The sequence below is a fragment of the Aulostomus chinensis genome, chromosome 22 (genome assembly GCF_037954235.1).
Source record: "Aulostomus chinensis isolate RoL2024-O1b breed Wild chromosome 22, RoL_Achi_v1.0, whole genome shotgun sequence".
Lineage (NCBI taxonomy): Eukaryota > Metazoa > Chordata > Actinopteri > Syngnathiformes > Aulostomidae > Aulostomus > Aulostomus chinensis.
In genome coordinates this window covers 16,072,761-16,100,064 of record NC_141341.1, presented here as the reverse complement: position 1 = coordinate 16,100,064, position 27,304 = coordinate 16,072,761, and the positions used below count along the sequence as shown (strand labels likewise).

Below are 27,304 nucleotides of genomic sequence, written 5' to 3'. Positions count from 1 at the left end.
CTTGTTCTTTTACCTTGTCCTTGACCCATATACTCCCATTCGAACTGTCGATTGGCCGGGACTTTGAATGAGCAAGGGGAGATAAATGGTACTGAGGGTGTGGAAATGGAATAATGTCTATTTCATTTTCTATAGGCCTGATCTTTTCAATAGGCATGTGAGTGTATTGCCAGAGAATCCTTTGTTTGTCGATGTGGTTTCATCCATCACTGTACTGTATAATACATTTGTAACGTACAAATCCAATTGCCGGAGCCTGTCCTAAGTCCCAGTAATCATTCATTTTTAATACACAGATTTATTTTTCACTTGAGGCCCTCATTTGAAGCTTCTTGCTACAATCATGCAATATCATGAACACCATTTTAGATTCAATGTACAATATAATTCAGCCAGTGGATATTATTGTAGGAGTCGGTATGTTCAGTATAAAACATGTCTGTTCATCGTATCTTTGTTTGTCAGGTTGCAAACACACCAGAGTACTTTTTCTTTCTTTCTTTCTTTCTTTCTTTCTTTCTTTCTTTCTTTCTTTCTTTCTTTTCTTTTTTTTATACCCTAACCAGGGGGAGGTTTCAGCATGGGCCATGGAAGAACTCATTACATTTTAGGCTAGACTCATTTAACATGGCAGAAAAATGGCTCCCTTTTTTCATTTTTAACAGACGGTGGAGGTCTGTGCTCTGCCCTTCCGTTTTTTTAATGCTGTCTGTGTGTGTGTGTTTGTGTGTGTTAGTTTATGCGTGCTTCATCTCTGCGTGTGTCAGTAGGTTTGTGTGCTGGTTTGTTGACATGTACATGTGTTATTAGCTAACTAAAATGCCCAGGAAAGGGAAATGATAATGATACTGTTAGAGTTTGGAGACTGAAGAAGCTTTTGTATTAGAGTGCTACTTAACTTAAAAGTGTATTTTGCCTTACAAGTACTTACAGCTTTGTGCTGACAAACATATTTGTCCCTCCTGCAGTACTTGCTTGTGTTATTTAGCTTTAAGCTAATTACAACAAATGGCTCGGACCAGAGCTCCTTCACAGTCGTGCAGGACCACAAATGTCAATTCAGTCGTCATTTTTAGCTCAAATCAAAGTGTATGTCAGATAAAGAAGATAAGAATCGTCCTGGAGAGGTTGTTGGTGCTTGTTTTTGGCTAGTTTCACTGTTGTTTTGTCGCTGTAGTTAGCCGTAAGTCACCACTAGCTTCATTCTTAATATAGGTGGTATTTGTAATGAATTCCTCTGGGAATTTGAAATGCAAAATATTCTTTTTGGGTGAAGTATCCTTTTATTGGGGAAATGTCCATGGACACACCACAGCTTATCTGACTTCTTACCATTTAACATAATAAAATAACACGACTGACTAATAATTTTACAGCAACAGTACATGTAAGCATACATCAGTGCCTCTGATGTTTCTTGCAGTGTCTAAGAGTACTCTATTACATGGAAGCAACCCACACTAACACATTTACTTGACCCAGTTTCCATCAATGCAACCTGCTCTTGTGTCTCTGTGTCACTACACAGTGTTTTCATTTTCTCTCAGGAGGATTGATAGTCATGATTACATAGACTTTTGCTTCTTTGCTACCTCCACTTACTGTATGCCTATAAAATAATGCACAGTGTAAAGCTTGATTCTCCACTCCCTCATTAGTCTTCTCTGATATCTCATGTGTTTTCTGTGATCAGGGAGGGATGGAAAATGTTTATTGATTTCTTTGTAAAATAAATTGCTGTTATTTGGGAAGCGGTGAGGGCTTAGATTGAACAAGGGATCCTTGTTGCTTTAATCAAATTGAAAATGACTGTGCTAACACAATACTCTTGAGGCCGACAGATTTACTTAAGCAGTGAGCACATTTAATCAAGATAATAAGGTTTAATGTCTAAACTGACATACTTATACAATAAAAATTAATACTTGCAAGAAAAAAAATCAAGCAGTTTGAACATGAAGATTTACAACACAAGTTTCAAGAGATTATGAAGTGAAATGTTATTACATTATGCAGAAAATGCATCATTACACATGACCAAATCATTTTTTTGAATGTTTCATATTTAGAAACAATTGCAACAGTATTCAGCTTCAAGCAAACATGTACACTTTCACTTAAGTAGCTCACAAGTCGAAGACGACCGCCAGAGGTGCAACTCCATGAAGTGTCCAGGGTTTAATCAGTCAGCCTGATCTAAAGCTCATGTAACAGGTGAGACATCAGGAGAGGCCTCTCAATCACAGGGTTAAAGCAGGAAGCTGTACCCCACACACACACACACACACACACACACACACACACGCATATGAAATTAGACAGAGTGATTACACATGCAATATCTGCTATGGGAACGCTCATATACACACAGGCACCCAGCTGAATGTCCCGTCTGAGCTGCTTGAGATGCCTCTGCTCCTGGGATTGCCGCCCTGTCATGGTTCCACCACGCTCCCATTTCAGTCCGGGTACCAGAGGGAATGTTTTGTTTTGTAATTGTACATTGATTAGAGTTGCTGAGGAATAATATAAGATATGAAATATCATATCTGTTCATGCAGCGTGAGGATGGGTAGTTGCATCCGCACATTTTTTCTACCTTGAAAGTATCGTGGAGGCTCTCTAAGGTTCTGATGTTGACCTGTTCTGACCTGCTACTACAACCTTTTCTGTCACTTAAACGCGCTCATGCACACATCAACCCCTTACACGTACACTTGCTTGCCATTTGACATTTGGTTAGAGATTTTAGGGATTGATTAAGTCAACAGGACTGTGTATTTAAATCAAGCACTGACAGTATGATGTAAAGCTATCAGCTACTTTGCTGTACTTCCTGGTTAAGCATTTAGAGGATTAAACACAGAATACAACACTACTAACAGAATACAGAGATAATCAAAAACTGTGAACAGTATTTGAAACAGTGTTGACTGAAACAATGATAAGAGTGGGTTCCAATCAATACAAGTACACTATATACGTGTATAAGTAACTGGAGTATAACTGCCCCACAATATAGACATATGTACAGTCCATATTAGCCTCTTGCCTTGTCTCAATACTCCCTTTTCATCTCCAGTAGGAATGGGTTGAGGCCTTATCTTACCAAACACGCCGTACAAGTCCCTGCTTGCTAACAGGCTTTACTGGCTAATCTTTAGCTCAGACAAGTGCCTGGGCACTAGACAAAGATTGAAGGCATGGAGAGAAACACACTGAGAAGAGCAGCAGAGGAAGAGACGGATGAAAAATGCTCTTTTTCCACTGATTGCATTGGAATCCTATTGGCATTGTAGCCCGCTGATATGTATCCTCTCTGTGTCTTCCTCCCGACCTCAGTGCCTTGCGGTGGGAACATCACATCAGACAATGGGACCATCTTCTCCCCCGGTTATCCAGAGGAGTACCCCAGCTCGGCTGACTGCTCCTGGTTGATCACCGTAGCTCCCGGATTTGGTATCAAACTCAACTTCTCCCTGCTTCAGGTTCATGGGCCACATGACTTCATCACTGTCTGGTAAGAAACAACTTTTACATGTTGATTTCATGTCCTCTGGGAAGTGTTCATTTGTGGATGAGGAGAACTGGTCTGGTCTTTGTAGCCAAAGGAAACTACAGCTTCCAACAGTGACAAATATACTCTACATTTTTCAGCTATTTATTATAAATATGATGCCTCCGTATTGAAGACAAAGAATAAGAGCAGCTCACAATCAAGGACCAGTCAGAGCTGTGGGTGAAATCTCTCTGAGAGGAGGTGATGCTCGTATGTCTTTCTGCCTGACTGAATATCGAGGGGCAAAGCTTTCTTTCATCACCTCCATAAAGCACGGCTGGACCTGCCATATGTGCGACCAAAGACAGGATTTTGCATGCATGATGGTTGCCAGTCCCAGTTGATCCCCTCTCAGAGGCAGGCTCCAAAGATCCCAGCTCTCAGTGAGACCGGAGATTTGATTGCCAGCCAACCTGGCAACTTACAGCGACCACAGTGGTAGTCCACATGGCATCGAGTGACATTTATGTTTTGCAGATAATGTAGTAGAACGCATCTCCCAAACTGACTGGATTGCCTATATATTAATGTGTGTGTGTGTGTGTGTGTGTGTGTGTGTGTGTGTGTGTGTGTGTGTTTGAAGATTTTTAATCAATGGGGAATTCATGTCAGGGAGACGACAAGGCTACAGTGAGCCAAAAATCCCTTTTTTCCATTGTAGTGTAAGCAGCCCCCACTGTGTGATCTTCCCCAGCATGCTCCCAGAGAGCCACGATGTGGACTATCATGTTCCCCAGTTTCCATTTACCACCTCTGTGTATCTATCCACTGAACTACTGAGCCAAGGAAATGGGCCCCGTAATGGCGGCTTGGCCGGAGTGCTGTCAGGCAGCAGTCCCTAGCCAGCCGTTTCCAGAGCTGCTTGTAATCTCCCATGCCCACTCTGACAGCCAAAGACAGATGGTTTTTAAGCTGAATGGTTGTGGCAGGATTCTGGGAGCTGGCTTAATCGGCCATGCCCACGTCAGGGGACTGCTAAGGCTGGGCCACAGCTTCCAGGGACACTCCCACTGGACGCTAGTTAGCAGGAACTGTCCAATCCAGACCTGCCATTCCATGCTTATCTTTAATTTTTATCTTATTTCTGCATAATCACTGATGGCAGCCAAGAATAATTACTGGTTATAATGAAGAGCTAGCAGCTTAGTTATACTCTTGCGCTGGATGCTGCTGGACAATTATCTGGCATGTGGCTGTGTTCAGCTTTAGTTTTCTCACACATATGAGTCAGTAAGCCTCAAGGTAGCCAACTAGCACTTGAACAGTAGCTACTGGAAAAAAATCCTCCTCATTCTCTAAATCACTGGTTCTCAGCCTGTTTAGAGTCACGACTTTGACATTCATGACCCATTTTGTTTCAGATTTATTTTAGTAACTGTGCTGTTACTGTCAACATGTGCACTTTGGTCCTAAAACAGTAATAATGGACAATCCTCATATTATTGAGGGGGAAAAAAAAGAAATAAAAAAGAATCGCCTTACTTTAAGTACTGTTTTCGTAGTTTTGAGTTTACTTGTTCTCATAGTTTTCAGATACAGTCATGCACTCGGTGAAATCATGTCAAATGATGCTAGTATATATCACTGTTTTAACTATGGACCCCAATTAGGTTCTCAATCCCTGGGTTAACGACCACTGTTATCAACATTTTATTTATTTATTTTTTTAACTTAGGGATGGTCCACAGGAAACAGCAAGGAAACTGGGCGTGTTCACTGATGGTGAGCCTAATGAGCCACCCAGTAGCACATCCAATCAGGTGCTGATTCGTTTCCGCAGCAACACAGAGAAAGGAGGATTGTTTCGTATCAGCTATCAAGGTATGTATTTCTTTGTTATATTGTATTATCCTTCTTGAGTTACCACCTTATCGCAATGAAAGAGGTTGCGTGTCCCAATGATCCTAGGGGCTAAGTTGTTGGGGACTTTAATGCCCCTGGTAGGGTCACCCAAGACAAACCTGTCCTAGAAAAGGGACATGACAAAGAGAAGCTGAAAAGACCCAAATGAAGAGAAAAAAACTTTAGACTGAGTTTTCCCTCACCCAGATGCGGGTCACCAGGGCCTGCCTCTGAAGCCAGGCCTGGGGGCAGGGCCTGCACCAATGGGGCCCAGCCAGGCACAGGTCAAAGAAAAAAATGTGGGTCCCCCCCTCCAATGGGCTCACCACCGATGGGAGGGGCTGAAGGGGTTTGGGTGCATTGTGGGATGGGTTGCAGCCAAGAATGGAGACCTTGGCGGTCCAATCCTCGGCTGCAGAAGCTGGCTCTGGGTACATGGAGTGTCACCTAGTGGGGAAGGAGCCTGGGTTGATGCTTGAGGTTGAGAAGTTCCAGCTTGATATCGTCGGACTCACCTCAACGGCAGTCCTCTCAGATTAGTGCAGTGTCTACACGCATCGGTCTGCCGTGGTGAAGAGGGCACTGAGCCGAAAGGCGAAGCTCTCAATTTACCGGTCGATCTACGTTCCTGTCTTCGACTATGGTCATGAGCTTTGGGTAATGACCGAAAGGACAAGATGGCTTCCAAGTGACTGAAATGAGTTTTCTCCGGAGGGTGGCTGGACTTTTCCTTGGAGATGGGGTAAGAAGCTCCGCCATCAGGGAAGAGCTCGGAGTAGAGCAGCTGATACATCGAGAGGAGTCAGATGAGGTGGCTGGGGCATCTGGTCAGGATGCTTCCCAGACGCCTCCCCGGGGAGGTGTTCAGGGCACATCTGAACAGCAGGAAGCCTCAGGGAAGACCCAGGATTCCTTGGAGAGACTATGTATCTCAACTGGCCTGGGAACGCCTCAGGATCCCCCGTGAGGAGCTGGACGAAGAAGCTGGGGAGAAGGAAGTCTTGGTTTCTCTGCTTAGGCTTCTGCCCCCGCGACCTCACCCTAAATAAGCGGAAGAAGATGGATGAATGTATTTTGTTACTTGTTGTTAACTTTTCATTTCTCCCAGTTATTTTTGCATATTCACCTGTGTGCTTTCTCTCCACCAAGCTTATCGACTGCAGTTCTGCCTGCCTCCCACCATCATTCCTAATGCTGAGATCCTAATGGCAAGCAAAGAGTTTAAAATTGGTAGGTAGCATGCAAAAAGGGCCATCCGCACACACGCAAAACCCCACACAATCACTGCTATTATTGATGACTATGTAGTGGTTCCATTCTGAGCTGATGAGGAAGCCTTGACAGAGTCCATTGTGCCAGGTAAGCTGCTACTGGCCACACATCATAAGGCAATAGTAGCAAATGTAGCAGGCTCACCCCAAAACCACATCAGCGAGGGATTTAGAGGCGGCAGCATACATGAATGATTATAATAAAATAATCAGAGAGCAAGAGGGATTCGAGGAGGTGCTCTCATTCTTGCCTGTAGAAGACAATGGAGACTAATTCCCCCCATCTGTTTATTTGCATACCTCCTTCACTGATTATTATGCACAGAGACACAAAGACCTGTTGTGGTGTTTCATCTATAAGGGTCCCTGGAGGAGGTTAATTACGGTGCTTATTTCCACCTCCATGTACCTTTTTTTTTAATTATTTTACCTCCAGGTGATCAGGATTTTTGAATTGTTGCTGCTGACCTCACTGACCGTCGTCTCCCTCCTCAATCTCTCTGTGTTCAGGTGATATAGTGCGCTACAGATGTTTTCCAGGCTACCAGTTAAACGGAAACAGTATCCTCACCTGCCGACTGGGGACACACTTGGAGTTTGAGGGGCCTCCACCCACATGTGATGGTGAGTTGATGACCGGGGCTTTCATACATCCTGGATGAATATCTTGGCCTGCTGCTTGGATTTTATCTAAGATCGTTTTCTTTTATGGTATCATTCCCTCCAAGCAAAAGATTTGTAATGTTTGTTTGTTTTTTTCCTTAAAATCCACATCTACATGTAGTTGAATGCTCAGTAAGTGCTGGTGTTTCTGTATATTATTGCCACTGGTACGAGGCTGCTACATTCAGTATATTCAGCGCTAGCAAAGAAGATAGCATAATTTCCAACACAAACCTGAAATATATGTTAATTTTTATATTTCTTATGCTTTGGGCAACTGGCACCTGAGTTTGCAGGTTTCCAATCTTAACTATGTTTAATCACTTGTTTAAAAGAGTGTTAAACACTGATCTTAAAAACACTACCTTGGAAAGTTGTTCACATTGTGGATGCTTTACAGCCATTTGAGCTTGACTGACTGGGTCTCAAAGCTGAAGCCCATTTGAACTTGTTTCAATGAGCCAGTCCACAGAATTACTTTCTCTACCACCTCCATGTCTGAATGTTTCCATTTGAAAAAAGTATCAGTTGATCAAATAGTAGCAAACACAAGCAAGGGTGTTAAAATGTCCAAAATACGCTGGTGGGGCAGCATAGACACTACCTGTTCCCTCCGATTTCGAACCATTTTATTGAACTAATCAGGGCTGCATTCTAACTTTTGTCCTGTCCCCTAACATTAGTGTTGCTCCTGACTGATTCTTGTTGTTGATGACACCGCTGGCCAAAGAGGGTATTGGAAAATAGTGTCGTAAGTGGAATAAACAAAGCTTTAAGTGCAGTTATTGGAGAAATAGACAAGCATTAACAACAACAGGTGCAGTTGTTTAATGTGAATTTATAGTTGTTGTTGTTGTTTTTGGTAATCAGATCCATCCATCCACTCATTTTCTATACCGCTTATTCGTTAAGGGTTGGGGGGGCTGTAGCCTATCCCAGCTGACATTGGTCGAGAGGCGGGGTTCACCCTGGACGGGTCGCCAGTCTGTCACAGGGCCATCAGGAGCAATTAGGGGTTCAGTATCTTGCTCAAGGACACTTTGACATGGTCACTGGGGAAGAGAGGATCAAACCAGCGACCCTTCAGTTACTAGATGGCCACTCTACCTCTGACCATGCTGCCGGTTGTTAATAATAGCTTGCATTATTTTTCACAAGAGAAAAAAGAAATAGCTTTGCATCTTCAGTACAATTATGGTGCCAGTTATGATATTCAAGCTCAGACAACTCTGTCACCATAACACAAAATGCAGTTCACTTTGTACAATCCCTGACGTTTCTGCCCAAACCATAAGAAAAAGCAAGTTATATTCAGCCTGGTTATAAGCATTTGGCGATTACAGTCAAATAACAGGCAATCACTTGACAGCCACGACTGCTAAACTGTCTTATCGCCCCATAATGCTAAAAATAATAATCTTCCTAAATGCATGATGAATAATAAACAGCAAATTATTATGTTTAGTAGTAAAAACACAACTCACCCACTGTGAAAAGGAGGGAAAATAAAATTTTAAGTGGCTTGCATGCACAGTAAATTTGCAAAAACAAAAGCACTCTCTCTCATAAGCAATCATGTTGAGAAAATGCGTTTATTAACAGAATACAAGTCACCTCACCTTTTTTCAGTTGGGTTGAGCCACTCTGATTTAAAACCACCAACGGAGTCGAAACACTGTCTTCATCTGTGAAAGGGGAGTGTGTATTTTCAGCGAGAGTCTACACATTGTATATATATTTTGCCCCACTCATGAAATCATGCGCTAGCACCAGTTTTGCCTTATTTCTGGCTCCCGTGGGTGCTCTTTCTGCCTGTAGTCATGGAGCAGCAGCTACATATCAGTTTGGTAGCACTTTTCATCTCTATGGATGCTACTTGGCTCCCATGAGGCAGAGGGTGGCTGCTGTGTCGCTCTCTTCATGCTGAGATGTCGGCCTCCCAGAGGACTCAATGAGTGCACTGTTCCCAACACACCACACCATTCTAATACGGTATGTTGTGTGCTACACTTTCTCCTCTGGGCAAGAGACTGGGTGCATAGAGGGGTCCCTCTTTTTCGCTCCGCTCCAAAATATCATGAAAGCATATCTTTCACTCTGTTGCGTTTTATTTTTCCTTTTCCCTTTTTCAGTCTCACTTTGTTTGCGAGTTTTGTGGTGAGCAAGTTAACAAAAAAAGTGCAACTCATTTGGTGTGTTAAGTGGGAAAAGAAAATTAAAAAAAGTGTTGTTATATTGGCTAATAATGAAAGAAAGGAGGAATTGAAACCCTTTTTTAAAAATCTGTAGCCGAATTTCTTTTGTGTTGTGTGCTTAGTTCCCTACCCTTTTCATCATCTGTCTAAATCTGCGCACTTCTGCGAGTGTAGTGAAAGTTGACGTTTGCTCGCAGTTTGCTTTCAGCTGTTTGAACATGAATGTTCCCCTCACATTAAGAGATCCATTATAGCAAGGACTCATAGTTCCAGGAAAGAGTGGCTTTGTCTGCTTACACCAACGTGATAAAGTGAATAGCCACCAATAATGAAAGCTTGAATGAGTGATGTGCCGTGTGACAGGGAGTTGAGAGTACAGGGGGGGAATGAGAGAGAAATGGATCGGTCGAAAGCTGTTTGGGATCGCCGTGAACAAACAGGAGAAACAGAAACAGAAACGATGGAGGGGAGCGACAGCTAAATGAGCAGAAGGTTGGTGATTGAGAACAGGACAGGAGTAGCGAGCAGGAACAGACAAGGGGAGACTTAGTTGGAGGGCAGAGGAGAGACGAAGTGCACAGCTCATTGAAATGCAGGGGACATGGCGGCTGCAGCTGCACCTATCACATCACCATTTCCAGCTCTGACAAGCACAACCCTCCCCGCACTCCTAACTGCCCTCACACACACTCACACCTCACATGTATGTACACACACCGGTCAACCATGCGTCTGGGTTACAAAGCATGCCCTCACTGTGGTGGTCTTCTGGAGAGCAGCACTGCTCTTGTTTGCCCCTTAGCGTCCGTATCTCCTCTCATCCTCTGCATTCCCTCCTCCTCCCTCCCCTGACTCACTCGCTCTTATGTAACATGTATTTTCCCCACTATTTTTTTTTTTGGTCCTTTTTTTAGGGGGGGGGGGGTTGGGTTTATATTACAGTGCAGTGTATTTTTATGCACATTTCCGACTTTCTTTATGTCCCACTACCTCCCACAACTGACAAATAATTAAAGCTCCATGCACACGGTAAAACAGACATTATATTCAGTTCAGAAATGTGTTAGCAGTCAGCTCTCATGACAGTAGAGCAACCAGTTTGTACAGTATTTATACAGAGTCGTGTTGCGCTGAGACAACCTAGAGCCTCAGCGTCACTGAAGCAACATGCATCGGTACAAGGTGTTCCATGTGTGAATTCATTAATGAAACAGAACAAGCTCTCATGATTCAAAATCCCCGTGTTTATCCTCCAGACAGATTTCAAGTGAAAAACTGCATAATCGCCCATCACATTAGTTTCCCAGTGAGCTCCTCTTCATCCCACACATTCCTGTTGCCTTTTCCATCTCACACTCCATCTCCTTTTCTATTCTTTTGATTCTTGTTTTTTTTCTCTTGCCCCTGTCTTTAAGTCTTAGAGAATGGATTACAGCTGTCCCTCTTTTTATATATATATATATATATATATATATCTCCATTGTCATCCTGGACTTCTCTGAGTTGTTAGGTCCTGATCCATGCTAATGCTTATGTAGTTTCCCATCCACTTCAATCACCTCCTTATCACTCTTCCGCTTATGCTAATTAAATAGCAACATGAGTAAAGGCAGCTCAAGAGGACCGCCGCAGTAAAGGCTTGATATATTGTTGATTCGTGTGTGTGTGTGTGTCTCTCTCTCTCTTCCATACTATTATACTGCAGTGCTCTGTGGTGTATGCATATGATCAGGCTATAAACAAATGATTCGCATATTCACAGACATGCGCTGTGAATAGATAGGAAGCTCATCTGGATCTTAGCAGCAATATTAACACGCCCTCACCCAGTTCAGCGTGAAGCATTTCTCCTCAGTGGCACAATCCCTTTTCAATGTTTACAGTTTTAAAAAAAGCTTATAACATTAGATTTTGGCTCTTGATCTTCAGGTCTCTTGTGTTTCAAAATGAATCCAGATGATTGTTGTCTGCACCCTTGTCAAAGTACACCCAAAACGTCAACAAATGGGCTACTGGCTAAAAGCATAAAGGAAATGGATTGATGCAGGAGTGAAATATCGGGACATTCAGTGAGGATCATCCTCACCACAGGTCGATGGTCCACCGTTGTTGAGACAACCGCAGGATGTAACATTAAAACTACAGCCTCGTTCCCACTGGCCAAAAACACCCGGTAACCAGCTTTTGTTGGCAATCAAAATTCTCCCCTGCAACAGACATGGGTATTTACCTGATCCAGCTGCAGCTGATCTGCATTGATGGGATCTTAAAACCAAGGTTAAAACACATACAATGAGAGGCCAGGGCTCCGCTATCAACACTACACATGTAGGAAATTAAAGCCTGTTTCCTCCACGAGTAACTTAGGCAACTTTTTGACACCTTGGCCACAAATTCAACCCATACTTGTGTGGTCGACTTATAAAAGACACAGTTAAGTGATGCAGCTGAGGGCAGCTTTACGTATTTTAACTTAGCTTTGTAAAAATGCAGGAGAAGTGGGTGCACTGACATGAGAGCATACCTTGTCTGTGTTTTGCAGCTCGCATAACCATCTGCTTCAAATTCAAAATGTTGTTGCGTTGTCACTATTTAGGTTTCTTTGAGACGAACATGAACCCTCTAGTAAACAAACACAGCAGGTGCTGTACGTGCAGCCATTTTGCCCCTCTATCGCTTGATATGTGAGCTCTTTCATGCTAGCAAACCGCACAGCTTATCAGACTGACAGAGTTAGTCCCATCACATTGTTATCTTGGTTTCTACTATTGCGATACAATTTGGATTTAGTGCTGTCATAGGTTACTGATGTAGGTTGCCTTTGGTGATAATGACAAATAATGTTTTTCTTAAATCAGATCAGCTTAAACCAAAGACGCCAGATTCGAAATTGCCCCAAAACCAGTTGCGAGTTGGACCAGAGCAGTACTCTCATGTTTAAGGAAAACCACTCAATGCAGAACCGACATTTAGTATACATTTGAGTACAGACATTACAGTAATTTGACAGAAAGGCTCTAAGTACTGAATTCCTCCACCTTATTTCATTGAGAACCTGTTACACACACAAAGGAGAGGGTTGTGTCACAGATCGCCATCCCTGCTACCTGACGAGACCGTTCCTCGTCTCATTAAAGTGAAATTTCATTTTGAGACCCATCAGCATTGATCTCACCTTGCGTGCAGAAGCCTCTCTATTTTTTTTCTTTTTTACAGCTGTCAGATTTGTCCCCTAATACCCGTTTGTTTACAGCCAAACAGAGTGATGCTTCATTTCAAAGTGGATCCATTTAATAAGTAGCAGTCTATAGATAAGAGCCCCTGCCTGTCTCTTTCCATCAAACCTCAAGACAAGCTGAAGGCACTTTTGAAGGCTTCTTGAAAGGTCACTGACAGCACACATCGCATCCTGGGAGAATTGAACGTTTAATGAACTTCACTTTTATATGCTTCTTCCAGGTGTAATCATTTTTACCGTCAGTGATGGATTTAAGCGTTTTTGACTCTGCTGAGGTGCTTGTGATTGTAAATGGTTTCATAGACTTGTAAATGTCTTGGACCTCAGGATCAGAAGAGATTACTATCACAATTTCTTTAACAGTAGAGGGACTTTGTAGATTTCTAATTCTCTCGTCGAATAAAAATGATGTCACACGCATTGTGCCGTATGCAGGAAATTGTCATCAGAAATGTTGCTCATACAGCAACTTAACACCTGTACCCTTTTGCAAAACATATGCTTTGAGTCAGCTCGCAGCTCTCACATCTTTATATTCTTCTCTTCGCTTGGAAACACAATATCTTCTTCAGAGGCAGCTGCTGTTTTCTGACCTGAAGTGAAAAGCATTTGCATATATTTAGAGTGTGTTTTGTCCTACTTCTGCTAACTTTAGTTCGGGATTTGTGACTAATACCAGTACAAAGACTTATTCAACAGGAACACATTTCTAAAGTCATTTGAACAAACCATTGAGTGAGTGACAGCTTACCTGACACGATCTGAGATTTCCTGAGGCATCAGATCCCACTTAGTTCACACGCCAAGCGAGGTAACACAAATGCTAGCAAGTATTTGCTGATTTAACCCATGCAGTCTGGCTTTTGTTATACCCACAGGTTCAATAATCTCTTCCCATATGAACACAAACACGAGTTTGAACAAGCCAAGAATACACAGACACACATGCACGCACACATGGGTTGTTCTCTACATACAAAGACAAGCTCAGAAACACACAAACAAAAGAAGCACTGAATGAATATGATTCAGAACATTCAGTGTTTCACTCCAATAATGAAGGACCTGCATTTGCCAAGTGCTCCGTTACCCCGCGGCAGCAATTTAAATTGCAGCACACAACAGCAGCATTTACATGGATGGGTATGTTTTTGCCACACTTGTAGACACACACACACACATCACACTTACCAGTTGCCGTGATTTCTGTTTTGATTGCAAGTAAATGAAAAAATGATGGATAAATAGGCATCACAAGCACGCTGGTATGACTGGTGAATCCAACAATACTATTACAAGTACCCACACAGGTAACACAGCTTAAAAATCTTCCTAGAAAATGTGTATTGTTGCAATACATTTCTAGCAAAAGCGCTACCTCACTCCTTATCTGAATGTGTAAGGAGTCACTATCTCCACATGACACAATGTCAGGTACAAGCAGTCAAGTCATAGCAGACATGTTTACAGGACACAGACTGTATGTAAGTGATGGTTGTTTTGAACGGTCAGGACTTGGACTTAGGCTGATGTGCTGCATCCACTGAGCGTTTCTGCCACTCCCACGTTGGCTAAACCATTTATCCACATTCGAGCACATTTAACACATTGTTGGAAGCTAAAGGGACTTATTTATTCATTTTTCTAAACCTGAAGGAACTGGAGACCCACCGGCAGCCTTACTTCACCTCTGACTGGCTAGTACGTGGTGTGTATCGCTTCGGCTTGTGAGTGACATCCAAGCACAAGAAGAGAAGGAAAAGGTCTCCTCAGAATGTTGGTTTGGATAAGCACAACATACAGGATCATATTTGATGGAAGATTTTGACAGATTTGGGTTGTTGACCCTTTTTTAAATCAAACATTTTTAAAATATATTTAAATGCTAAAACATATTCAAATGTACAAAAATCCATAAGTATTTTTAAAGTTACATTAATTTGAATCTTCAGTCCCTTTGGGGCCAGAGTATATATATCTAGAACAGGTCTCTTTCCAGGTACACACACGCACATCTCCATTAAAGCTTCAATTCCAACATACCTGAGAGAGAATTTTTGTCACATGACTAGGTGTCACATGATAGTTGATAAATACTCCTGCTTGTATTCAACCAGGTCATGGTTTTCTGTGAGTCTGTTCATTCTAAAGCTCTCAACAATCCCTGGGATTGACTTCCAGCAGAAGCACTGAACTGTGGTCTTAAGTACTTTTGAGTCCAGTGTAGGCCATTAGGGCTCTGTAATATTGTGTTTTATTTGACTACAAAGCTTTCACATTTTTGAGGCGAACATACATAACTTGCCAAGTATGAGCGTTGTGAAATAATTCATTTGGAAAGAGTTGTTTCAGTGTACCTCCTGAGCAGCTAAAACAATAGGAAGAAAAAGGCAATGCAGCTGTTGCATTGTGTCGTCATTGCAGTATTGGCGTGCTTTCATGTTGTTCCTGGGCTTTTTGGGGGTTACGGTGTATATAGACAGCTCTGGCAGCTTAAGAGGTTGCCTTCACAACATTGCAGGAACATGACAGGCGGGAGAGCTTTGCAATGTCTGAAATACAGAGTGAAACCACTAGAAAATGTCAAAGGGTGTCATGGAGCGAGATCCCACTAGAATACCCGTGTGTGTGTGTGTGTGTGTGTGTGTGTGGTGTGTGTGTGTGTGTGTGTGTGTGTGTGTGTGTGTGTGTGTGTGTGTGTGAGTGAGTGTGTGAGTGAGTGTGTGAGTGATGAGTGTTGAGTGAGTGAGTGAGAGAGAGTCGCAAAAGTAATAGGGCTTCCAGGCAGAAGTGAGCATTAGCCGCTGAGTTAGCATCACTCTGTCACATGGCAAGAGTGGGCGAACGGACGCAGAGAAGAGAATATGCTCATGGCCGGTCATTGATATTCAAATATATTAGCTCTTTCCTAGACGGACCTCACATCAACAGATTTGTTTTTATGAAACGACATCAGGAGCAGAATGAAAATTAGCTCAGCAATGCTTTTAGTTACATGGAGTTGCCCTCCAATAACAATTTAGGTCCGACCAACCCGATTTGTGTTTCAGGGTAAATGACCCATTAAAAAGAATGAGTGAAGCGTATCAATGAACCACCTTCAAATATATAACAATTTTGTCTCTGCGTCTCTCTACAGTAACGTGTCCCATGAATGAGATACTGACAGCTTCTACAGGCGTCATCATGAGCCAGTCCCCCGGCACCGGCTTCCCTCATTTTGAATCCTGCTCCTGGGTGGTCAAAGTAGAGACGGGCTACAATATCACCTTCACCATCGAACACTTCCAGACCAGCCGTCAGTTTTGATGAGCTTGAGATCTTTGACGGTGAGTCATATACATGCAGTTTAATGGTTAGATGCAGCCTACAATGAGGAAAATCACACTTGAACTTATTGTGACAGAACATCTACATCTGCCGTGTGCATTTGCGTGTAATTACAGACTCAGTCAGCAACTCTGCCAGGCTGCTCTGAGGAAAACGCTGGTCAGATACATCCAGTGTTGCTGATTAGTGCTTTTTATCTGCTGCCGAGTGGAGAGGAACAGACATTTGCTAACCTTGGGGCTGCCAAGCCAATTATGGAAATAAATCTTTTTTTTCCTCAATTAGGAGCTGTGGCAAATTTTGATTTTACAAGTGCTACAAAATGCAAAGTCCCTCAAAAGCTATAACTGGGGTGAAATTAGTCTTTGCAAAATTTGACACATTATATTTCTTGTTGTTCTTCAGATCTATGCTCATCAGGATCAAACACGATGCATTTATACAGGAGCGCGTGCTAGTTTTAGTTTGCATAAAAGCATTCTTTTTTTTTTCTTCCTGTCTCTCCATCCAGGCCCGTCAAGACAGAGTCCTCTCCTGATCACCCTCAGTGGGAACTACTCCAGCCCATTGAGCATCACCAGTTCCAGTAACAAAGTCTACCTGCACTGGTCCCTTCGATCACACCACCAGCCACAAAGGCTTCCGGATACGGTACTCAGGTGAGAAACAAAATCCAGAATGTTTGCGGTTGAATTCCAGTGGTCCGTTTAGGATCGATTGACCGGGAGAAATTCTGTTACATCTCAACATTGTTGGTTTGATCTTATCAGAGGGTTTTATTTACCTATCTTTTGGCATCCAACTGAAGCAGAGCAGCTAGAAATATGACCCATCTCCATGACAACCTAACGGGGCTTGTAGACGTCTGCAGCACAGACCTGGGAATTAATAACCGCTGCTTCTTGAATTGCTTATTCCTTTTCCGATTCGTCCTGCTCCCACCAAGGATCTGTTGGTATATGACACCTGCATAACTTGCCGTGAATTATGGCTGTGTAAATATTTAAAAAGCTCCCTCCGTTCTGTATCAACATCATTCAGACAGATTGACTAATCGTCTCTCTCTCATCTCAGTGGAACTCTCTGTTCCCCAACCGGATGCTCTGTCGTTTCTCTGCCTCTTTTTCTTTCCCTCCTTGGCTTTTTTTTTTTCTTCTTTTTTGGATGATGGATTTTACCATAGAAGGCTAGGTGACAGACGGACTAAGTGATGGCTGAAAACCCTCAATTTGCCACGGTCAATATGGAGTTGCCTTCTGTAGTAACCTTGGTGGCGAGGAAGAAACAGATGGTACCGGCAGATTCGATGTACTCTGCTGTGTTCTTCATCAATCCATCATTCCTCCATGGACTGGTGCTTCATCACCAACTTGCAAACATCTCTGCCAGTACCTCCACACCTCAGTTTTTATTCATTTATCGTCCTTACTATCTCTTTATGCTATATCCCTCCTTCGCTCTCTCTCTCCTCCCGTCTATTACCTATTCCGATTCCAGTCACCTGCCCACGAAGATCTGAATCCTTTGAGCTGCAGGGCTGATTGAAGTGAGACGAGATGCGTGCTATAACAGGCAACAAGGAGAAGGAGGAGTGAGGAACACAGACAGAGAGGCAAATGAGTGAGACGCAGATGCAAGGGAAGAATTGGACTTAATTGTAGCTCAGGAGCCGCCACTCAATGTGACTGACATGAGATGCTAAGGGGTGTGTAGTGGGTCTGTCATTTGCCCCATGAAATGAAAAATACATGTTCCTACTTTAATCTGTGTTCCTGTGTTAATTTATCTTTTGATAGGTGCCATACATGTGTCAAAAAGATCAGTACCTAGATTATTTTACATTAAAATCACTGTCTTTTCTCCCATTTTATGACTCGTCCTCTACTCGTGTAGTTTTCCATCCAATGAAAATAGGTTCTCAGAGTTTTATGCCATTATGATGCACTAGATCGCCAAAAGATTTTCCCATTTGTGAAATGGTGCATGAATTGTTTGGAACGTCACGCATACCCCTGCAAAAATTGTACATTCCATTATCGCATGTTTATTATGGTAATATTTGGGAGGTAAGAAGAGAAGCGTGATTGAATTGTTTAATGTTATTCACGCTGGCAGAGGCTAACTGAAAGCAGGGCAGCTTAAAACGATAACATCTGGAAAATTTTGCTGAAGGTTAGCGACTTCTTGTTGACCGCCAACTAGAAGTTACATACTGTTGCAGCTATAAAACAGCAGATAAATTGTTTTCAGTGTCACAGATTTTGACGCATTTGGTCTGATAACGTTTGTAAAGTTAGCAGAGCTGCACAATCATCCACATCTGTTATCAGAGGGCCAACCAGAAGCAGCTGCTGTATTTTGACCAGCTGAAGTCTCTGGTGTCGGGGCTCCATCATACATGGGCGTTATGCACGCTAATTGCGAATGTAAAGGCTAATTAATTGAAGTTCCATCACGAGCCGCACGATTTTACTGGAAACATAAAAATGCAGAATCTAACTGCACTTTGGTTTCTGTGTCACTGGGCCAGCCTATGAATGAAAATATTTTTACATGGGAATTCTTGTGCCGACAAAATGGAAATTGCAATAAATCACGGAGTGTTTCTGGTGCGTGTGTGAGTGTGGGTTCATAGAATTGACTCTCACTGTAAAATCTATTAAAATGTCAAAAAAGTTAGTCAATGTCAAAGAGTCAAATTCCATGAGAGGCTTGCGTGAGATAGCACGATTGGCTAAATGGTGAATTTAAAATCCCACTGTTGACATGGTTTTTAGCTTTTATACTGTAAGGGAGTTTAATCTTATTGTCTCCATGATACTAAAAAGCCATCCTAAATTGAAAGAGAGGCCATTTTCATTGCCACATGTTACTTGAGTGAGTCTGAATTAGCATTTTTATAGAAAAGTAATTTGGTCATAGTGATTAAGTCTAATGGATGATACGCTTTTTTTGAGTTCACGGTCCACTTCCATTCTAATCTCCCCCCAACAATGAGCACCATTTCTGTGTCACATACAAGTTTACTGTAACACCACAATTCCCCTTTAAATGTTTTCACAATGTGTGTTCTTTTGGATTATTCTAAACTGAGCTCTTTTAATTGAAGCTGTGTTGGGATGTTATCTTATTTTAACTTCTGCAAAATGCAACTCCTTTCCTTCGGAGACCTGTTGCAGGCACCATTGCGGATAATAAATGATAATTGCAGCCACCAATTTAGCCAACAAACAAAAACAGATATTTTACCCCTGTTATTATCTACCCATCATTTTTATAGTCCTCCTCTGCTTGTGCTGACAACTCCTGTTTCGCTTTGCAGAGCATTCATTTTCTCTAATCAATTTTCCTTGTCTCTAGTCTGCATTTTTTTCCCTATATATTAATGCACATCCTCCTTTACCACTCGGGCACCAAAGACTGATGCAAAAGCAATCAGGGGCTCTATGCTATTGAAGCCCCACTAATCCCTCACCTCCTCAACAACAACTTGCATCATCTTGCATTTTATGGTTGTTGCGTTCAATTTATTGGTACACAAATTTACATTGTACTCAATTACTTTTGTGTTTGTGTTCTTCATAGCGGCTTACTGCAGCCCACCAAGCAGCCCTGTAAATGGTACGGTCCACAGGTCTGACAGGAACCAAGTTGGGAAGCACCCTGCGTTTCAGCTGCGACCAGGGCTTCCGACTTATCGGGCAGAGCAGCGCCACGTGCACCCGGACTGCACAGGGGGTCTACCAGTGGAATGCACCAGTGCCACTTTGCCAAGGTGAGGCCCACTCCCCAGTACTGGATCTGGATATTCTTCTGTTTTAGCACTCACTTGTTGGCATGGAGATGAACGTGAATGTGCTGTGTAAATAGTAGATTTATGAATATTTATTTTGTACAAAATGATCTATGTTCAAAGGATAACAGCTGAAACTGCCAATAAGCCTAATGTGGGAGTGCAATTTGGGAAAAAATGATTTTCATGTCTAATTCCATTTTTATCCAAATACAGATATGTTTTTTATTTTTTCATTTTAGAACAGCAATTAAAATTACAAGCATATCAGAGGGGAAAAAAACAACATTCTGTCTGCCATCCATAGATTTTTACATTTTTTTTTTTTTTTTTTTCATTGTGGGAGACGTGAAGTAAAACATTCACACAGGAGCAATGACGTGTGTTAAAGGGAGATTACAAAGGACCGTGCGAATCCAGACTATACAAACAGTGTGAACTCTGCACATCCCTGCCCACTAGATACCACGGACTAATAGGCTGGACAGCCAGCACCAGCACTGGTCAGTGTTTTCAAAGATGCTTCATGAGATTCCTGCGTTGTTACTTTTTGATTCTCTGCTCGCACAAAAAATAAAGTGGGTCGATGACGATGGCTGCAGAGACTAAGCAGCTGCGGAGTTCCACACTGATAGGTCAACATGGGCACTGATTTGAGACTAGCTTTGCTTCACAGCACTTCCATCTCCTCCTGCACCCCCGATGTGTGTAGACAAAAGGTAGTAGTGACAAAGTCACACAATCACCTGCATTTCAAGCATTCGCAGCTGATGTTCACCACAGTCACGTCCTGACAGTAGAGTGAATCAGTTTGAGATTGATTTGTTTTTCAGTGATTCTCTCATCAATAAAAGTTCCAAATAAAGTTTATACATGTTTGTTGCTGGATTTGTGATTACCACAAAATGATATTGTGTTAAATAATTCATATTTATTATAATAGTTTATTAAAGAACACGTATTAACAAATGGAAGTGCAATCAATATTTTTTCTGTATGTCGACTTCTTTTCAAATACAAATATTTTTTACTGTCTCAACAAATGCAGACGCAACTCTTGGGCTCTGCACATCCTTTCTCAGTTGTCTCTCTGGCATATTGAGATGAAAATCTCATTTTAGCATGACATCGATTAAACAAAATCACTGAATATATTTGCTTTGGATCGTTCTGACATGAATCCAATCAACCTCAGACAAGAAAGCTCATTTCGTCATTCCTTTCTATTATTTTCAAGGTAATATTGCAACAGATGAATGATATTTCATTTGACTTGGCTAAGTTTTCATAGTTCAATAGCACAGTAATATTAAGTCACAGTCGTTTTCTCATCACCTGGCTCTCTCGAAGATCAATGACGAAATCAGTATTTGTCTATATTCAAATGAGTTCCATATAATACAAGTCAGTACAGGAAGTGTTATTTCAGCACCTTTAGTCCAAAAACAAGGATTAAGATTTAGGATTCGTAAAAACGATACAAACGTGTAATCGAGGCATCTTCATCACTTTCAATCATTTCTCAAATCTCAGAAGAAGGAAATCTAAATGCTCTTCTCCTGCAGTCGGGCTTATTAACGGTATCAGCTCAGGCTAGGGCACAGAGAGCAGAAGAGCAGCCGCTGGGCGTCTGGTCCTGTCTGCACCTGGTGTCATCTCCATATGAATTCCATGTGCTCTCTCTAGATTTGACTGTTGACTATTGTGCAGATGGCGGCCTGAGCTAATGTTTACCTCACATCAATGCTGACTGTGAGAGTGTGTTTGTAGAGGAGGCCTATTGTGTACAAGGCATACAAAGAGGGTTATTAAAACACACTTTCCTACCTGCGCTCTAAAATGGTCCAATTACATTTTAGTCTTATCTTTTTCTTCCACATGCCTCTTTCTATTTCAGTCATGTCCTGTGGAATGCCGGTTCCTCCAGTAAATGGCAGTATCGTGGGCCAGGACTTCTCTTTAGGAGCCAGAGCGACTTATCAATGTAACCCCGGCTTTCGACTTGCCGGGCCTCTTACCACTTCAGTGGTGTGTCAGGAGTCTGGGAGATGGAGTCCCATCGAGGCCCCACCAAGATGCATTCGTGAGTATTTCATTTGTTTTCACAGAGCTTCACTTGTGCATATTGAAACATTCCTTGCAAACTTGGTTTTATAACTCATTCATCTTCATATAGTCATAAATCTCCACCATTTGTAGCCATTATTATGGACTTTCTGCCACTTTGACTAAACTCCAGTACATATTTGGGTTAATGGTTTCAATGTGACCTTTGACCTTCCAGCGGTGACCTGCCCCGATATCGGCCACTCCGCCGTGGAACATGGGAGATGGAGGTTGATCTATGGAACCCAAAACCAATATGATGCGATCATGATGCTAATATGTGACCCGGGATATTACTATAAGGGTCAAAGGGTCATTCACTGCCAGGCCAACAGCAGCTGGAACTACCCAGACCCACGTCCAGTCTGTGAGAGTAAGTCAAGTCAAGTCAGTTTATTAGTTTAGCGACAAATCACAACAAAAGTTATCTCACGACACTTAACAGGCAGAGCAGGTCAGTACCACACTCCTTCAATGAATCTACACCCAACAATTCTCCAGGATCAAGTACATCCTGCAACAGCGGCAACGAACACCTTCCTTTTAACAGGCAGGAATGTGGAGCAGATCCAGGATCAGTGGGGACGAACGTCTGCTTTGACCGGTTGGAGGGAAAGACAGCAGGAGATCAGGGCAGAGACAAAGAAAGATAATGGAGGAAGACAGAGGTACAGAAGGAAAGACAGGGGCAGAGATAAAGAGAGAGAGAAAGGGAAGAGACTGATGGACAGACGGGGACGTGAGCAGGTGGGTCTACAGGTGGCAGCTTGAGCCTCTCCAGGTCTGTAGACTCCTCCAGCAGCACCCGGGATCTGGGATGTGGGGGAGCCCAAAGGCTGTAGAGAAGAAGACGAGTTAGGAACACATATGAGTGTGATTTATATATGACACATATAGGAGGAAAGAGAGAAGCCCAGTGCACCATAGGAGATGTGTTGGGAGACTGCAGTCTAAGCCTATAGCAGCATATCTAAGGGCCAGTCTAAGCAGCCCAACTATAAGCCTGATCAAAAAGGGAGGTCTTAAGTCTGCTCGTAAAGGTAGAGAGGGTGTCTGCATCCCATACCGAAACTGGGAGACGGTTCCACAGGAGGGGAGCTTGATAGCTGAAGGCTCTGGCTCCATTCTACTGTTAGAAACTCTAGGAACCACCAGTAACCCTGCATCCTGAGAACGAAGAGTTCTAGCTGGGTAATAAGGGACTATGAGCTCTGTCAAATATGAAGGTGCCTGATTGTTGAGGACTTTGTATGTTAGAAGAAGAATTTTAAATTCTATCCTGAATTTGATAGGGAGCCGATGCAGAGAAGCCAGTACAGGAAAGACACGGTCTCTTCTACCAGTTGTAGTCAACACGCCGGCAGCAGCATTTTGGACCAGCTGGAGAGTTTTTAGGGACTTACTGGAGCAGCCTGATTGGAGGGAACTGCAGTAATCCAGCCTGGAAGTGACAAAAGCATGGACTAATTTTCCTGCATCTTTTTGAGACAGGATGTGTCTGATCTTAGCAAATTTGCTGAATGTGGGAGTTGAAGAACAGATCCTGATCAAGAGAACTCCTAGGTTCCTTACGGTAGTAATGGGGGCCAAGGTAATACCTTCCAGGGTACCTATCTCATTAGATAGACTGTCTCTAAGGTGTTTTGGGCCCAGGACAATGACTTCAGTTTTGTCAGAGTTTAATAAAAGGACATTATGGGTCATCCATGTTCTTATTTCTTTTAGACAGGCCTCCAGTTTAGTCAGCTGATTTGTTTCATGTGGATGCATAGATGAGTACAGCTGCGTATCGTCTGCATAAAAGTGAAAATTAATCAAATGTTTCCTTATAATGGGAGCTGGAGGAAGCAGGTATAGGGTGAAGAGGACTGGTCCAAGCACACACCCTTGTGGAACACCATAAGTGACTGCAGTGGTTTCAGAGGGATTATCATTATTGAGGACGGGCTGAGATCGACCTAGTAAATATGACCTGAACCAGTTTAGTGTAGGTCCTTTAATGCCAATGTCATGTTCCAGTCTCTGCAGAAGGATATGGTGGTCAATGGGATCAAAAGCTGCACTGAGATCTAACAAGACCAGCACAGAGACCAGTCCCTCATCTGATGGTAGTAGGAGGTCATTGGTAACGTTGACTAGTGCTGTTTCTGTGCTGTGAGGAACCTGAAATCCTCTAATAAGCTGTTGCTGTGTAGAAAGTAGCAAAGCTGTTTAGCAACTGCTTTCTCCAGAATTTTGGAGTGAAATTGAAGATTTGATATTGGTCTGTAGTTGGCCAAAACTTCTGGATGCAGGGTTTTTTTTGTTTTGTTTTTTTGAGAAAGGGTTTAATTACTGCTACTTTAAAGGACTGTGGGACGAAACCAGATAACAGCGACACATTGATCATATCTAAGAGAGAGGTGCTAACGAGGGGTAGAGAGTCCTCAAGCAGCTTAGTAGGGATGGGTCTAGAAGACAGGTGGATGGTTTAGAGGAGGAAATTATTGTACTAAGCTCATGAAGGCAAATGGGAGAAAAACTATCAAGGTTTATATATATCAAGGTTGGAGGTGCTGTGTTGTCAGCTGATGGCAGGAGGAGAAGAATTTTCTCTCTAACAAGTAGAATTTTGTCATTGAAGAAGTCCATGAAATCTTTGCTACCCAGGGAAACGGGAATACTTGGTTCAATAGAACTGTGGCTCTCTGTCAGTCTGGCTACAGTTCTGAAGAAGAACCTGGGGTTGTTCTTGTGTTCCTCGAGTAGTGCCGAGTAGTAGGCTGCTCTAGTTTTATGAAGGGCTTTCTTATAGCTTTTAAGGCTGTCTTGCCAGACAATATGTGACTCCTCCAGTTTGGAGGAGCGCCATATTCTCTCCAGTTTCTGAGTTTTTTGTTTAAGCTGTCTGCTTTCGGAATTGTACCAAGGTGCGTGTTTCCTTGGATTCATAGTTTTCTTTTTTAGTGGGGCAATAGAGTGCAGAGTTGTTCATAAGGTGCCTGCTGCACCATCCATAAGATGATCAATTTGGGAGGGACTTAGGTTGACAACAGCGTTCTCTGTTATAATGGTACACCACTACCCCTCTGCTGGGGAAAAAAGTAATTTGACAGGCATGAGAAAATAATTATTTCTGCTTTGATATTCATCTGATATTAAAACGAGAATAATTACAAAGCTTCTAACCAAAACAAAATAAATGAAACCCATGCAAGCCATTTCCCATAACAAACAAATGAATATTGGTGGATATAGTGTGCTCATATTTATTTTCATTCCAGTCATCTCCTGTGGGGACCTTGGGACCCCTCCAAACGGCAACAAGATTGGAACACTGACTGTGTATGGAGCCACAGCCATTTTCTCCTGTAACACAGGATACACGTTGGTGGGTTCTCGTGTTCGGGAGTGTATGTCCAATGGGCTTTGGAGTGGAACACAAGTCCAGTGTCTTGGTGAGATTTTATAGTGTCCCACTTACAGGTGTTAAAAACTGTGAAAGGACCGAAAGGATTCGGGAGTCTGACTCTTTTTTCTTCCGCAGCTGGTCACTGTGGCACTCCTGAGCCCATCGTGAACGGACAAATCATCGGGGAGAACTACAACTACCGTGGTAGTGTTGTGTACCAGTGTAACCCGGGGTTTCGTCTCATTGGAGTGTCGGTGCGGATCTGTGAGCAGGATCATCGCTGGTCAGGACGCACTCCCGTCTGTGTCCGTAAGTAGCCACATGAAAAACATCTGTCACCAAACTTGATGGAGAACTTTTAAAATTTGGAGGCAGATCCATTTACCATCATGAAAAATGGCACTTTTATTACATTGTGTGTATGTCAAGATTACTTACCTGTATACGCTCTCCAAGGCCCTGTAGTCTTTAACACTGTGTGCCATCTTATATACCTTTAAATATTAAAGCAAGACTGGTAACATTACTGCCAACACGCCTGAATGAAGATATGAATATACTAGATGATGAGTTTGTAAACTGACATTTTGGGGAGTTTAGATGTCAGTCGCCATTAGCTTTAAGCTGAACAAGGCTTGCTCTCTCAGACTTCTGGTGGCACAAAGAAGTTTTGCAGGAAGGGAAAAAAAGACAGTTTGGAATACTTGAAAGGCAAAATATAGTTTTTGTGTGAATTAATTCTTTAAGATAGCTACTGTAACTTGATAACAAGTACAGTGACAGTCTAAAGGCCAGTTTACACCAGAGTCATGATGATTAAAAAAACAATTTCAGAGAAAGTTGCAGCAGTGCAAATTGGTGCAGCTGGACACAAGTTGCTTGTCATACAGCTTGTCAAGTCATAAATAACACACTGTGTCATAGTTTTAGCAGTGGAAACTGGCAGGTTTCAGAATGTTTCAAACCAGCACATTGCAAGTTTCTAGTTGCTTCCATCCTCGTAGCGAGTCTTTGAGTGATCTCCTGCTGACAACAAATCAATCTTGCTATTTATCAAGCTGCACAAGCTGCTGCATAAAACACCCTGTAACAACCTTCACTCAGGTTCTGTCCTCTTTCTTTATTGTTTTTTTGCTTTTTCTCCCTTTTTCCATTGACTTTCCTAGCTATCACATGCGGTCACCCTGGCAACCCAACCTTCGGTTTGACCCAGGGAACCCAGTTCAACTTAAATGATGTGGTTCGCTTCACCTGCAATACTGGATATGTTCTGCAGGGGGTGATTAAATCAACATGCCAGTCCAACGGGCAGTGGAGTAACTCTCTCCCTAAATGTAAAAGTAAGTTTCAAGTATAGGTGAAATATAAATTCCAAAGAACCAGGTAGGTGCTTGGGTTTGTCTTAATGATACCTCCACATATTTGTGTATTCATGATGTATTTTCATGTCTTTTATGCTAATATAAGGAAAAATATTCAAATGCATCTCCTCTCCTCTATATTAGCTGCGTTTAGATGAGCAACTTATTTGCCCTGAAATACACTCACAGACATGCCCGTCAGACTTCTGTTGTTCTTCTCCATTTGTCTGGCAGGGTATTAAATTGTCTCTAACGTAGTGCAGTGTCATATATTCTGTGGCGACCCCAATCACAGAGAGCGGAGTTGAAGTGCAGAGACGCCCCAAAGGGAGAAAGACTTAGAACAACACATATTGTGGGAAATTTAAATGAAAAAAAAAAGCTAAAGAGACTCCAGGATTATTAAATTACCAGATGGTCCATGGAGCTTCTGGATAATATTTACACATGATATTATTTCCACTTAGCCAAGCTACCTCTGTTACACCCTTAAGGCTCACCTGTCTGTCAGGTAAACAAACTTGCTTAATAACCACAGAGAGAGAGAGAGAGCGA

The 27,304-nt window shown here is 42.5% G+C and overlaps 1 protein-coding gene across 1 annotated transcript in view; it reads left to right on the top strand.

The window, feature by feature from the left end:
* Positions 1–27,304, top strand: part of csmd2 (CUB and Sushi multiple domains 2) — a 280,010-nt gene that overhangs the window by 226,327 nt on the left and 26,379 nt on the right. The window contains 15 exon segments of the mRNA XM_086193866.1: positions 3,343–3,520; positions 5,235–5,380; positions 6,551–6,631; positions 7,183–7,296; positions 15,908–16,071; positions 16,073–16,097; positions 16,610–16,710; positions 16,712–16,757; positions 19,684–19,730; positions 19,732–19,873; positions 21,789–21,974; positions 22,176–22,370; positions 25,261–25,434; positions 25,524–25,697; positions 26,555–26,728. Coding sequence (XP_086049992.1) covers positions 3,343–3,520; positions 5,235–5,380; positions 6,551–6,631; positions 7,183–7,296; positions 15,908–16,071; positions 16,073–16,097; positions 16,610–16,710; positions 16,712–16,757; positions 19,684–19,730; positions 19,732–19,873; positions 21,789–21,974; positions 22,176–22,370; positions 25,261–25,434; positions 25,524–25,697; positions 26,555–26,728 — 1,947 coding nt within the window.